We start from the raw sequence: 12,164 nt of genomic DNA, 5'->3' as shown, positions 1-12,164 counted from the left end.
TAAAGTGTCGAAAATCTTGCAAGATGCTTTTTTCGACTGTTTCGACTATTCCTCCAACGATCATTTCCCCATCTTGACAAATTCTGGTATTCGGTACACCAAGGAAGTTCGGGAGACTCACCCCGACTTCACCTCCTTCATGAAAATGGTGCCTACACAACTTCCGACGTCACCTGGCGACCCTCCTAATTTAGTCGACACTCTCCCTGAGAAGTATAATGTACGGGCGTACACGTTTTCGGATGTTGTGAGAGAACTACAGGGAAGGACTTTGCAAGAAGAAGAAATGATCGGTTGTCTGCGATGGTGGGTCAACTTCATAAGTTCGCTTGAGGACGATGAAGAGAGAGAAAGAACCCTCACATTCCTGTCGAGTCTGGTAGATAATGCCACGTCGCGAATTGGGAATTCGATGCGTATCATAGAACTCCGCAATATCACCAAGTTTATCGATTCCAATATTTGGCTCCCTTGGCTTCAGTCGGACGATGCTCTTCCCCCAGACACCATCCCGTTTTCGTTTACCCGGAGTCTTGACCGACGATACATCTCCTCATCTCTTTTATGGCAGCCAATGACACTTGTGGACTGGCTGAGTCATTTGATAAGCCCTCAGATAGACGCAGCCCATGACATTCGCAAAAACGTTGCATATTCCAACCGTGTCTTGGGGGTTCTGGGGAACATCTGGCCCATGATGTCCAGTGACATGAAATCCCAGGCAAAGGATCTCATGCAGGACGTTCCATGGATCGCAACGAATCTAGGATTCCGGCCCCCTGGTGGAGCATATTTCCCAGAAGCAGACGTCTTCCATGATCTGCCTGTTGTCTCTGTCGGCCTGTTTGATCCACAGGTTCCCATTGTACTTGGCGAGCTCGGGGTCAAGCGGCATCTTAACTTTGAAGAGTTATTTGCCAAGTGCGTCGACTTTCAAGGTCTTAATTCAGCATTGTTGATCATTTTCTAGGGCAGACAAATTGAGCACGTGGTCTGCGATGGAGATGATCAGATACCTCAACACTGATCCAGACGCCATGGAGAGGCTGGAGGATATCAGGAAATACCCCGTCTTCCCTTGTGATAAAGGCAGGAAATACTGCATCACTGACTTGTACCTTCCACATGCGGAGATACGTCCGCTAGGCCTACCAATTCTCGATTGGTCACGCAGGATCGATAAAGATTCTGAGGATGGTACTTTATTCCCTTTCCTGATATTTTCTCTCACTTTCAACTGATTATCCTACAGAGCAACTTTTGACTGACATGGGATTCCTTCGACACCCGCCTTTGGAGAAACTCATTGAGATTGCTGGAGACCCCGATCCAAAAGTTCAACGTGCTGCCTTCGGGTACCTTGCGAGCAAGTTCGATGAACTCTATGATACAGAGTATGATCCTTCGAAATATGACGATATGCCGTTTATACCAGCTATGCGAGACGGCCAAGAATGTGTAGGCGCTTACGAGGAAGTAAGATCTTTTGTGATTTCGTCGAGATTCATGAGACTAATATAGGAAACCCGCATCAAGGTTTATTCTGATTCGACATGGGCGTTGATGGGGTTCCAGACAGTCCATCCTTCTGTCGACAGGAAGATCGTCGGCCGACTGAGGTTGCGGGAAGCACCATCGGCAAGACAAGTGATCGAGGTCTTTAAGACCAGTCCGCCCAAGGATGAAAACACAGCGGTCAGATGGTTCGCCTTTCTCGCAACAAAGCAAGGTTAGATATGCTACTTGGTTAACTCTCAGTCTCTAAATGGTTCCTCTTCTTATAGTCCTCTCTCCTGGAGACCTTCAGCAAATCGCCGAGATTCCTATCGTCCCTGTCGTAGAACCTACCTCACAAGGCCATTCCGTTAAGCCCCGCCTGGTGCCACCTCGGGAGTGCTTCATCGGTGGTAGTCAATATGTAAATGATCACCTTTACCGGCGACTGTTTACCTTCGTCGACTTTGAGGAACGTGCAAATCGGTTTCTGAAAGCTTGCGGCGTCAAAGCCAAGCCGGATTGTTCTGACATCGTCCACATACTAATAAAGGACCCTAAGGAGTTCCTCAGAAAAGCTGGAGCAGACCCTGATAAGTGTGTGAACACCCTACAGAATCATCCTTGTGCTCATCATTAATGCAGATATCTTGTTGAGCTTCGTGGAATTGCGGTCGGGTATGAGGGGCTTTCCGAAGAGGATAAGAAAAGGATGAAGAATGCACCCATATTCGTCGGCTATCGCACCTCAAGATCCTTACATCCAGATAACTCCACTCCCGTCGTCAGGGACGAATTCCAACTTGTTCCAGCATCTAAGATTCTGCTCGCTGATGACATGGAAAACCGCCGGATCTTTGGAGAGTTTGTCTGGTTGGCTCCACAGGATGAGCTGCTCGAAAGTAAGTTAAGCTAGTTTTTCCTTGAAAGTGGACCCAGCTAATCAGGTCGAAGAGCTCTACGAATCAGTGGGATCTGGTTATTTGAGCGCCCATATCAAATACAACGTGAAACCAACTAGCGAGCAACATAAGTGGCCTCCCTGCGAGGAAGTCCGAAAAGCGATTTTGGAGAAGTTGCCCATCTTTATGCATGAGTTTGATGAGCAACGTCTCAAGCAAGGCGCGGTGCACCGGAAGTGGGATGATAAATCACGCTTTGTCGTGAAAGGATGCAAAGATCTCACAGTGGACAAGAGACTTGAATCTAATTACTGTATCTCTGATGAAGGTCAGAGAGAAAGCAATGAATTCTATGTGTCTGCCGAGATTACCACAGAAGATAACGGTCGTGTTGTGCTATGGCTCAAGAAAACAGAACACCTTGACATGTATGAGTGAGTGGATTTATGTTCCTCCACATGCATTTATCACTGATGGGATTTCTTTAGCGTCGCTGTCGCACTTTGCCGTCTGCTTTTCAAGACTCATAAGAAGCACGATGTTCTCAGTTTGATGACCATATTGGAGACGGACAAGGAGGTCTTGAGGAAACGAGGCTACGATGGTAACTTTTCATGACTTTCTTACCATGTCTTGGTCTCATTTGGAACAGTGGACAGAATCGAGCAAGCTCACGAAGCCGCTAAACTTGAGGACAAGGAAAAGGAAGAAAGTATGCGTTAAACTTCGAGTCAACTACTTGGTCTTATTAACCAATCACTCTCCAGAACGCGAAAGGGAAGCACGCAATAAGCATTCAGAGGAGTCCGGCGGAATGCGGCATAGTGGTGGCAACATTCACTTCCGGTCCAGATTCCTTGACTTCTTCAGGTGGCAGTCAGGATCTAAGAACACCAGTCAAGTTGACGTCGAAGAAATTGGTATGTCTCGTATAATACCTGAAGGACACCCGCAAACTTATTTCGTGCAGACGACGCGATCAAAGAATTGATGGAACAGTGTGCCAAAGGACAGGCTACCCCACAGGAACAAAAAGAGATCCGAAATAAAGAACACAGTGGTGCAGGCAGGAAGCGAAAAGACGTTCAATACTGTACTGAACTAAAGAGCACCGCTCTTGTATCTGTCGGTACGTGGGTCGTTGTTGATAATCATGTCTTGATATGAACGAAACTCCAGATGTGGGTGGCGCTGCCGGTTTAATACCCGTTTGGCGACAAAGTAAGTCTGCTCGTTTTTGGCGTCGGCATTAATAACAGTCGTAGTCACCGCAAGTCAGGCAATTCCAGGCGAATTGACGGACTTTGCAAACATAGTCCATGGACTCAACGGAGTTTTGAACCTAAGTAATAATGAAACCGGCATATTCAACATCTTCTGGCATCCAGAGGATCGTGATTTGATGGGATTCAATCGCAACCGGCTGGTTTTCTTGAACCTTGCACACTACACGAAACGTAGGTGACCCTTCATGCCGTTTATCCAAAAACCCTTATATGTTATGATTACAGATCTAGATATGATGCCTGGTCAGGCATACATTCACTGGTACGCAGATGTAGAGAATCGCCGGCCACGATGTGCTCACACAGCCTTGCTCCAACAGGTTCTATATCATTTTGCACGAGATAGCCCACAACAAAACGCCTTTCCACGACGAACATCACGAGTTGTTGGTTTCGGGACTAAGCGCCTGTTTCCTGCCACGTCTGCACGACGTGCCTGAGGTCCGCCAGTATCTCAATTGCGCAAACATTTCATAGTGGATATTTGGCTTGGTTGCCAAGTATAGGACTCTAGGGACATAAGGTGTATTTCTGAGCAGTATTATTCACTAGCTTCGCCAGTAGCAACCTATTTCCACAACGTACTATCGACGCATTTTCGGGCCAAGGCCTGGAATTCATGTAAATCATTGATTATTCATCAGCGTTATGCTAATATTACAACAAAACTTTGAAAAGTGGCGAGCTGGAGTTATGATTAAGAAAAACTATGCGAACTTTGTTATACATTGTGATGATCAGTTACAGCACATTCAGACGGTCGTTTCTGATGGAATGGCTGTGATCAATCGTTGCACAGCTTTCGGTTCGAAAATAGCATCGTATTTACCATCAGTCGTGGAAGATTTTAGAGCGTGAGCCGTTTCTTTCCTTTGAAAGGCATATCTGAGATCTGATGAAGGCCCAGCGCCAAATTTGCGTCGTTTCAGTGGACTGGAAGGTGTGTTAGAAGGTGGCCGTGATGCATCATGCGAAGAACAGTATCGGAAATGTGATGCGTTAAACCTTCTGATGTGACGGTGAAGAAATGCGTAGTGTACAGCTTTGACCACGTCAACTCACAATTTGCTTTGCCTGCTGAGCTAACTAGATGAGCTTTCGGTAGTTGAGCCTAGGATTTCGATTTCAAGGCCTCCGCTTTATTAGAAGAAACGACACTTCCTCTGTCTATAAAAGGCCGTCTGGAGAGGCTCGACGAGTCGACTTGCAGCAGTTGAATATTGACATTGAATCTTCCTGGTCAACCGCAGTGACAACTCGAACCCTCTGTCAAGCTTCGATTATAGCAGCCTGATGTATGCGATTTCAATCTACACTTGCACCTTCCGACTTGTGAGTTTGTGTGAATGAAGCCTTTCAGGGTTGGGGTGCACCGAAGTGCCTGGCCAAGTTGCAGTGCGTGCTTATGAAAAGAACTGTGCGCCGTGTAGTAATTGGCTGACTAAGCTCCAAAGGAAGTCAGGCAATACTCTTTCAAGTTGTTAGTAAGGACAACCATTGGATGCCCACAATATTGGCGGCATGTTGATTATATTTACATAGATCATCTTCTCGCGAACATTCTTGGAATTCGAAAAGAGAACTTGGCTAGGGCGACTAATGTGGCAGTGTCATGCACTTGTACCATGGGTCTCTGAATATTGAATCCTGCTACATAAAACCATATCAGTGCAAGACCTCCAAGGGCAAGGTTCAAGTTGTAACTTATTCTTACCACTCCAGGATAGTTGGTGAGCCTCAAGTTAGTCCCGCTCGCAGGCTAACACATTGCCATGCATCCCACATCCTGTGACACTGCTTGTCATGGGCCAGGGCTGAAACGCACAGCAATCCAATAATAATACAAGAATAAGCGCTCGCAGATCATATTAAGTTGTGGGTCCCTTTGTTACCTACTACGCGTGTTGAGCGTGAGGCCAGCTGCTGTCGCGGCCCACGCAACGTTATAACTTGTTATCCTGCCGCTTTAGAGTCCTCAGCACCCACCCATACTTATTATCGCACTTCTCGAGTCTGTCCTGCAATGTCATTGTGTGAGCCTGAGGTGAGCTAGTTCTATCGGTACCCAAGAATTGTACTCTTTCGGGGCTCACTTTCCGTTTTGAAGGTCACGGCAGTAGAAGTCAACCAGCGGGACCTTGTCGATAAAGTTCTCGCACGTTATCCAGAGGAGTTCACAGGTATGTTTGGAGCTACGTCAGGCCAGAAACGACGACTGATTGTCATGAAGTGTTCCGAGAACTGTTGCAGAATGCGGACGATGCTGGAGCCAAAAACTTCGATATTGTATTTGAAAGTCCACACGGACGGTGTGTGAGTAATGGGACGACGCCGGATCTCAATTCAGCTAAGGTGTGCTATCAGGCAAATCATTGGCTATGGAGCACTGACGTTTTTGTCTAACGAGGTCTTCAAATGGCTTGTCAAGAATGACGGTGCCAAATTTGAACCCACTGACTGGAGGCGTCTGACGAGAATTGGTCTGTGAAGATTTTTAACAGCTTGCTGGGTGCTGAACCTTTTACATAGCCGAAGGCAACCCGGATGAACGAAAGATCGGTGCATTTGGAGTCGGTACGATCCGTGCATTCCCCGTTCATCCCGAGACTCAAGGGCAGTTTCCCGGTACAGGTTTCTTCAGTGTGTTTAGCATCACCGACAAGCCCGTTGTCAAATCGAATGGTACGTGACCCTTCAACGGAACCTGTATTTCGTTCATTGGATGCTGCAGGAGAGATGGTATCCATTTTTTATGCCGGAGACCAGGTACGTTGTTGCTGAGACTCGCATCTCAGTCCATCGATTCTAATGTGCATGTAGCTCTATATGAAGAAAGAGAAATGTGACTGTGACAAGTGGACTGCGATCGAGATAGAGTTGAAGCAGGAGTCGACTATCCCGCGGATCTTTGAACTTACGCGATTTCTAGCAACCTCCATGACGTTCTTGGCTCATGTTCAACATGTTGAGGTCTTTCTGAATGGCACTCGATTGTCTTGTTTGACAAAAACTCGGAATAAGGCTAGTCAGTCAATAGCCATTTCGGACCATATGCTCAGAACAAGCGGGAGTGGAACTATGACTATTGATTCTGTTGAACTGATCTGTCAGTATTTCTTGCACCCTTACAAGTACATAGGTTCTAATATTCTTGGCAGCCCAGGAAATTGATGTTATATTCTTTGAAGATGCACTCATTGGAGGTCCAAAGACGCTCGTCGCACGTGCGGAACCTGAAGAAGGTGCAAATCCAATGAAATTCAAAAATTTCTTTTCAATAGAGAAAACGTCGAAATCGAATGGAAGAATAACAGCCTCAAAAGTTATAGCAGCTGCTTCTGAAGCCCCGAGCACCAAATCTAGAAGCGTCAGATTTTCAACGAAATGTTCCATTTATTCCGCGAAAGTTACCGTTTCAGCGAAATCGAGTTTGGAGAAGGGTTTGGAAACCGCAACGAAGAAAAAGCCTCCCAAAGATTTCCCATTTGAAATGGTTTTCGTAAGCAGATACCTTATAAATTTCGACGTGATCCTATATCCATTATCAACAGTTCAGTAAGGACGAGCACGATAAGCAGTCGCAAGAAGAAGCAATGTTTGGAAGCGTCTTCCGTGGTCCTCAAGGACTTTGTCCGCGATTGGAAGCGTATGTCAAGGCGTTTTTTCAGGACATCCTTTCTTCTAACGTTCTACTTTGACAGAGAACACCCCCCTCGAATCTTCATCGTCTGTATTTCATAGTGCTGGGTTATCTTATGTTATCTTATGTGCGCGACAGGGGCAAAGTACGGCTCAAACGACAGGCATGGCTTGCCACATGTCTGGCCGTTTTATTCCAACCGTGGAACGAGGCTCCATTGACCTTGCGTGAGTATCGCGCGACCCTATTTGAAGATATATCTGATTTTTTACCTTGTAGCAATGGCCATGTCTCCAGTAAGTGGTGGATTGAGATTGACACTAGACTGTAATCTGTCTATTAATACCATGCCGTGCAGAATGGAATGAGGAACTCCTTTACGTCGGAGGTTTTTTGGCAAGGATGGTTTATGATTCCGAGATGAGCAAAGTAAAGGATGCGTGGCCGAAGTTGCAGAAACAAGATGCGGAACAACTAGCACAGTATGTGATGAAGTCTTTCGTCTTCCATGCCTCCACACCCGATCCGAAGGTGTCCCAAATTATCAAGAATGCATTCTACACTTGTTCGACATCAGATAAATTCCCGTTCATATCTGATCAAGGGATTCGGTACACGAAGGACATCCGTCTGTACAATCATCAATTCGCTCACTTCATGCGCACCCCAGTATTCCCAGCGGAACTGCGTCCCATATCAACATCCATGGCACTTCCTGAAAATCTCCGGATCGGAACGCATACATTCAAAGATGTCATAAAAGAGCTGGCTTCGCGGTGGCTGGAGGAGTCGGAAATGGCTGCTTGCTTGCGTTGGTGGAGCAATTCATTTGGAAACCAGTCTTTGGATGAACAACATAAAAAGCGGCGGAATGAGCTGCTCAAAGTAGCCAAGACACACTCCGGAGGGAAGGAAGTCAGACTCAGTTCCATCAGCAAATTTATCGATGGACGAATGCTGAGCGTTCGCCGTCCCGATGACCCTTTGCCAGACGATACGATACCGCCAGCACTTATACAAAGCCTAAATTCCTGGATTCCGGAGGTTTTTGGATGGGAAGAGATGTCAATCATACACTGGCTTCGACACCTCAAGGACAATCCGTTAGATTTAGCGTATGATATCACTCGCACGCCTGGTTTCGCGCACCACGTCCTCAATGTCCTCGGTATCCTTTGGCATTCGCTAGATGATAAAAGTCGTTCCGAAGTTCGGGAGATCTTAGAGGATATGACTTGCATACCCACAACCATCTCAGATCGATCTTACATGATGCGTCCCAAGGAGGCATATTTTCCTGAAGCCGACGTTTTTCGCGACCTTCCAGTCGTTAGAAAAGAGCTCCTCTTGGATTACCGCATAGAGCCGCCATTGCAATATCTGGGGGTGCAGAAACGGTGCGACATCGAAACATTCATTGCCAAGTTAGTCACTAGAAATATGATCTTACCGTGTTTATTAATATACCTCAGGGCGATGAGCAGTGATAGATGGAATGCCATGGATCTGGCGAAGTATCTTTTTACATCTGCTCACGAACATGTGACTCGTGTCATGGGGATGAAGATCTTTCCTTGCAATAATGGCGAAAGACGTCATATCAGCGAGCTATTCGCATCCACAGAAATAAATCGAACACTCAAGTTGCACGTAATCAATTGCGAGCACTGGGATTTTAACACCCATGAAGGTATGTTGTGAACTAGTTTAACGTTACATCCCCACTGACCAAACCTCACAAGCGTCATTCCTCATTGGACAAGGGTTACACGAAGCTCCTACAATAGAACAACTCATCCCTATTGCATCCTCCAAGGACGATCATAAGGCTAGGGTTGCCGCATTCACATCTCTTTGCGGACCAGCGTATGAACAACTCCTTGAAAAGCACTTCGATCCGTCAAAGTTCTCTATGTACGCCTTCATTCCCGGTATCAGAGACGGGAGAGCCTGTCAAATCCCCCATGGCGAGGTCCGTTCGTTCACGGACTCTGGACATGTATAGCTGATGCCATGATTGAAAAGGTGTTCTCGGATCCAAACTGGAAAGAGTTGGGCTTTGGTCATCTGCCCGACCAGTTCAACAAGAAAAATATTGCAAAGCTGAAGATTCGAGATCGCCCTACCGCCGAGAAACTATTTCAGGTTCTTGAATCGACTCCACCGAAAGACCCGCAAACTGCACAGAAGTGGTTCAAGTTTCTTGCTGAGAAAGGAGGCAAGCAGTTTCATGACCTGGCGTTTGCTGTGTGTGCTGATAAAACGTGCAGTTTTCTCAGCAGGAGAATTCGAAAAAATCGCAGACCTGAAGATTGTTCCCGTGGAGGTAGCTTTCGATCAGCCACAATCCAGTAAATCTTATGAGCCGGTGTCACCTCGCGAGTGCTTCCTGAAGTCAGAATCATACCCCGAGGACCACTTCTACCAGCGGCTGTTTAAATTTGTCGACTTTGGGCCCAGTGCCAATGCTTTCTTGAAAGCTTGTGGTGTCAAGGAACGTCCTGAGTGCGTCGATGTTCTCAGAGTTCTCCTGAGATGTCCAAAAACGTTTCTTAAACTTGCTGGGAACGACCACGAGAGGTGCGTATCAGTGCCGGAACCTTGACTCGTGATACTATTACTAACTCGTCGTAGATACTTAACTGAGCTGCGCCTGATTGCGGTTGGTCACAAGTCTCTTCCTCGAAAGATTCACGAAGAAATGCGCACTGCCTCAATTTTCTTGGGATACCGACAAGGAAAAGGCATTATTGGCCGCGATGGATACAGCCATGAAGCAGATGAATTTGAACTTTGCAAGGCCGAAGAAGTATTGGTCGCAGACGATATGGAAAGTCGTCGCACCTTTGGCGACTGCATTTTCATAGCTCCCCAGGAGGAATTGTTAGAAAGTGAGTGCTTGTATTCTTTATTCTTTCTGCTACAGTATGACATATCGCAAGCAGAATTTTACTCTGAAATGAAAGTCAAGTCGCTGAGCTCTTGCATCAAATACACTGTGGAACCAGGCAAGGAGTTGCTGAACGCCAACAGTGCCCATACCCTTCGAAACTCTATCATCGACAAGATACCTATTTTCCTGCACGAATTCGATGAACCACGCTTCAGAGATGGGATGCGTCTATTACGTTGGCATGACGAGAATCAATTTTTCGTGCGAGCTTGTCGAAAGCTCGACGTCACGAAGAGATTAGACTTCCCGAATGCGACTGCTGGACCTCAGGGACAAAAAGCGCACCCTACCGAACTCTCTGCTGAGACCCAATTCAAGAATGACGTGCATGTGCTATGGATCAAGGAGCCAAAGGCCGACAGTTATGAGTACGTGGCGTTCTGTATCGCTCGAGATGCGTGCTCATTCAAAATATTAGTATAGCGGCAGCTCTGTGTCGTCTGCTGTTCTCTACCTATAAAAAGAATGATGTCCTGTCTCTTATGACTATCTTGGATACAGAAATTAATGTCCTCAAACGCCGTGGTTACGATGGTGAGGCTGTCACTGTTATATAGGAAGCAGCGCTAATCGCATATTTAGTCGACAGAATTCTTTCGGAGTATCGCGAGAACCTTGAAAAGGCTGAACATGGTAAGCTCATGATCAATATCATTATCTTTCCTGCGAAGGGAGATGCTCAACGAAAGCAGGGGAAAATTCTAACAATGAGGCGCCACCTGTACCTGTGCAAGCTCCCCCAGAAGATGGATCCGCGGAAAGTGAATCAACCAGTGACAAGCCGGAGGTCGTCAGCAAATTCACGAAGTTTTTACATCGGCTTCGTAAAGACCCCAAGTTAGGTCAGATCAAACTCAGTGAGATAGGTGCGCTAAGTCTATTTTTCATGTCGAAGCTAGTGCTGACATTCAATGTGCAGAATCCTCCATCGAAAAGGTGATGAACGTCATGAAGGAAGAGGGCGGCGATAACGACCCGCACATTAGCAATCGGGAGCAGGTCGGTGGAGGGAAGAAACGGAAAAACGTCGCATACTGCGATGAGAAGAAGGTTGCAAAGACGGATCTCGAAGAATGTGGTACGTTATCGAATTTGGAGTCTGGCAACATATGATTAAATCGACAAAGAGGGCCAACATGTCGGGCAGGTCAAAGTCTGGAAGCGAAGTGAGTTGAATTTTTCTCATTTCCGCTAACAGACTAACGTTGTTTCAGAGGGAACACTATTGGGTGTTCCCCCAAGGGAACGCGAAGCCTTTGGGAATATCATTAGCGACCTCGCAAAAGTCTTTTCAACCAATCAGACACGGTGTCACATATTCTTTCACGGCGAGGACTCGAATCTGATGGGTTTCAACCGCAATGATCAGATATTTTTTGGTCTGGAACACTATATTCAGAACCGTGCGTGATATTCATGATTGGTTCTTCCGTTGTTAAGGCTCATGCCTACTATCTAGACAAAGATAGTCCTGCTGGAAAGGCTTACATTGACTGGCAAGCGCTCACAAAATTTTGTCCTTTAGCATTTACTGATCTCCCGTAGGTATTATGTCATGGCACACGAGATGGCCCATGTGCTCACCCCATACCACGACGAGCATCACGAGCTGTTGTTTCAAGCGTTGGCGACGAGATACCTGACTGAGCTCCATAATCTGCCAGCCGTGCGAGAGTTGTTCAAGTGCAAATCTTCAAGTTGATTACAGTCTTTCTGTTGGACATTCCGAGGGATAATTTATTGGACCCTAGTCTCGATTATCGCTTTCTGCTGTTGACCTCAGTCTATCCCAATTTGTATTGTGCCGAGGCATCGTGTTCGTCCGTGGGAACTCATCCTGAATAGTATTACAAACTTGCGCTTTGCACTAATTAAACATATTTGCGCTC

General features: G+C 46.5%; 2 protein-coding genes across 2 annotated transcripts; both read left to right on the top strand.

Annotated features, from left to right (window-relative positions):
- Position 1: 1 nt before the first annotated feature.
- Positions 2-4,245, top strand: EDB93DRAFT_533364 (uncharacterized protein). Its single transcript, XM_041456644.1, has 16 exons — positions 2-921; positions 971-1,197; positions 1,253-1,476; positions 1,537-1,729; positions 1,785-2,091; positions 2,140-2,396; positions 2,449-2,724; positions 2,773-2,830; positions 2,885-3,000; positions 3,049-3,108; positions 3,164-3,316; positions 3,367-3,525; positions 3,576-3,617; positions 3,662-3,853; positions 3,908-3,944; positions 4,003-4,245. Exons 1-16 carry the CDS (start codon positions 140-142, stop codon positions 4,157-4,159), a joined length of 3,240 nt encoding a protein of 1,079 aa, XP_041306611.1. The 5' UTR covers positions 2-139; the 3' UTR covers positions 4,160-4,245.
- Positions 4,246-5,224: 979 nt separating this feature from the next.
- On the top strand, positions 5,225-12,163 carry EDB93DRAFT_1338005 (uncharacterized protein). Its single transcript, XM_041455380.1, has 28 exons — positions 5,225-5,557; positions 5,653-5,726; positions 5,790-5,862; positions 5,913-6,034; positions 6,090-6,162; positions 6,212-6,256; positions 6,314-6,364; positions 6,414-6,448; positions 6,503-6,788; positions 6,841-7,181; positions 7,234-7,328; positions 7,384-7,408; positions 7,461-7,549; positions 7,602-7,618; positions 7,681-8,746; positions 8,795-9,012; positions 9,065-9,294; positions 9,348-9,540; positions 9,593-9,902; positions 9,957-10,643; positions 10,694-10,809; positions 10,858-10,908; positions 10,968-11,141; positions 11,195-11,353; positions 11,403-11,441; positions 11,490-11,678; positions 11,735-11,771; positions 11,821-12,163. The coding sequence occupies exons 2-28, from the start codon at positions 5,706-5,708 to the stop codon at positions 11,975-11,977; spliced, it is 4,899 nt and encodes a 1,632-aa protein (XP_041306610.1). The 5' UTR covers positions 5,225-5,557; positions 5,653-5,705; the 3' UTR covers positions 11,978-12,163.
- Position 12,164: the final 1 nt, after the last annotated feature.

This window comes from Suillus bovinus, assembly GCF_016758785.1.
Source record: "Suillus bovinus strain UH-Sbo-P2 chromosome Unknown EDB93scaffold_37, whole genome shotgun sequence".
In the NCBI taxonomy this organism is placed as follows: domain Eukaryota; kingdom Fungi; phylum Basidiomycota; class Agaricomycetes; order Boletales; family Suillaceae; genus Suillus; species Suillus bovinus.
The sequence above is the reverse complement of the archived record's forward strand: the minus strand, read 5'-3'. Positions and strand labels throughout refer to the sequence as shown.

Excerpts from the sequence above, each read along its gene's own strand:
- EDB93DRAFT_533364 (XM_041456644.1), top strand. The coding sequence starts at position 140 with ATGAAAATGGTGCCTACACAACTTCCGACGTCACCTGGCGACCCTCCT. Across the intron at positions 3,001-3,048 it reads GAGGAAACGAGGCTACGATG|TGGACAGAATCGAGCAAGCT; the intron begins GTAACTTTTCAT and ends CATTTGGAACAG. Across the intron at positions 3,526-3,575 it reads CACCGCTCTTGTATCTGTCG|ATGTGGGTGGCGCTGCCGGT; the intron begins GTACGTGGGTCG and ends ACGAAACTCCAG.
- EDB93DRAFT_1338005 (XM_041455380.1), top strand. The coding sequence starts at position 5,706 with ATGTCATTGTGTGAGCCTGAG. Across the intron at positions 5,863-5,912 it reads TTATCCAGAGGAGTTCACAG|TGTTCCGAGAACTGTTGCAG; the intron begins GTATGTTTGGAG and ends ATTGTCATGAAG. Across the intron at positions 9,295-9,347 it reads GTCAAATCCCCCATGGCGAG|GTGTTCTCGGATCCAAACTG; the intron begins GTCCGTTCGTTC and ends ATGATTGAAAAG.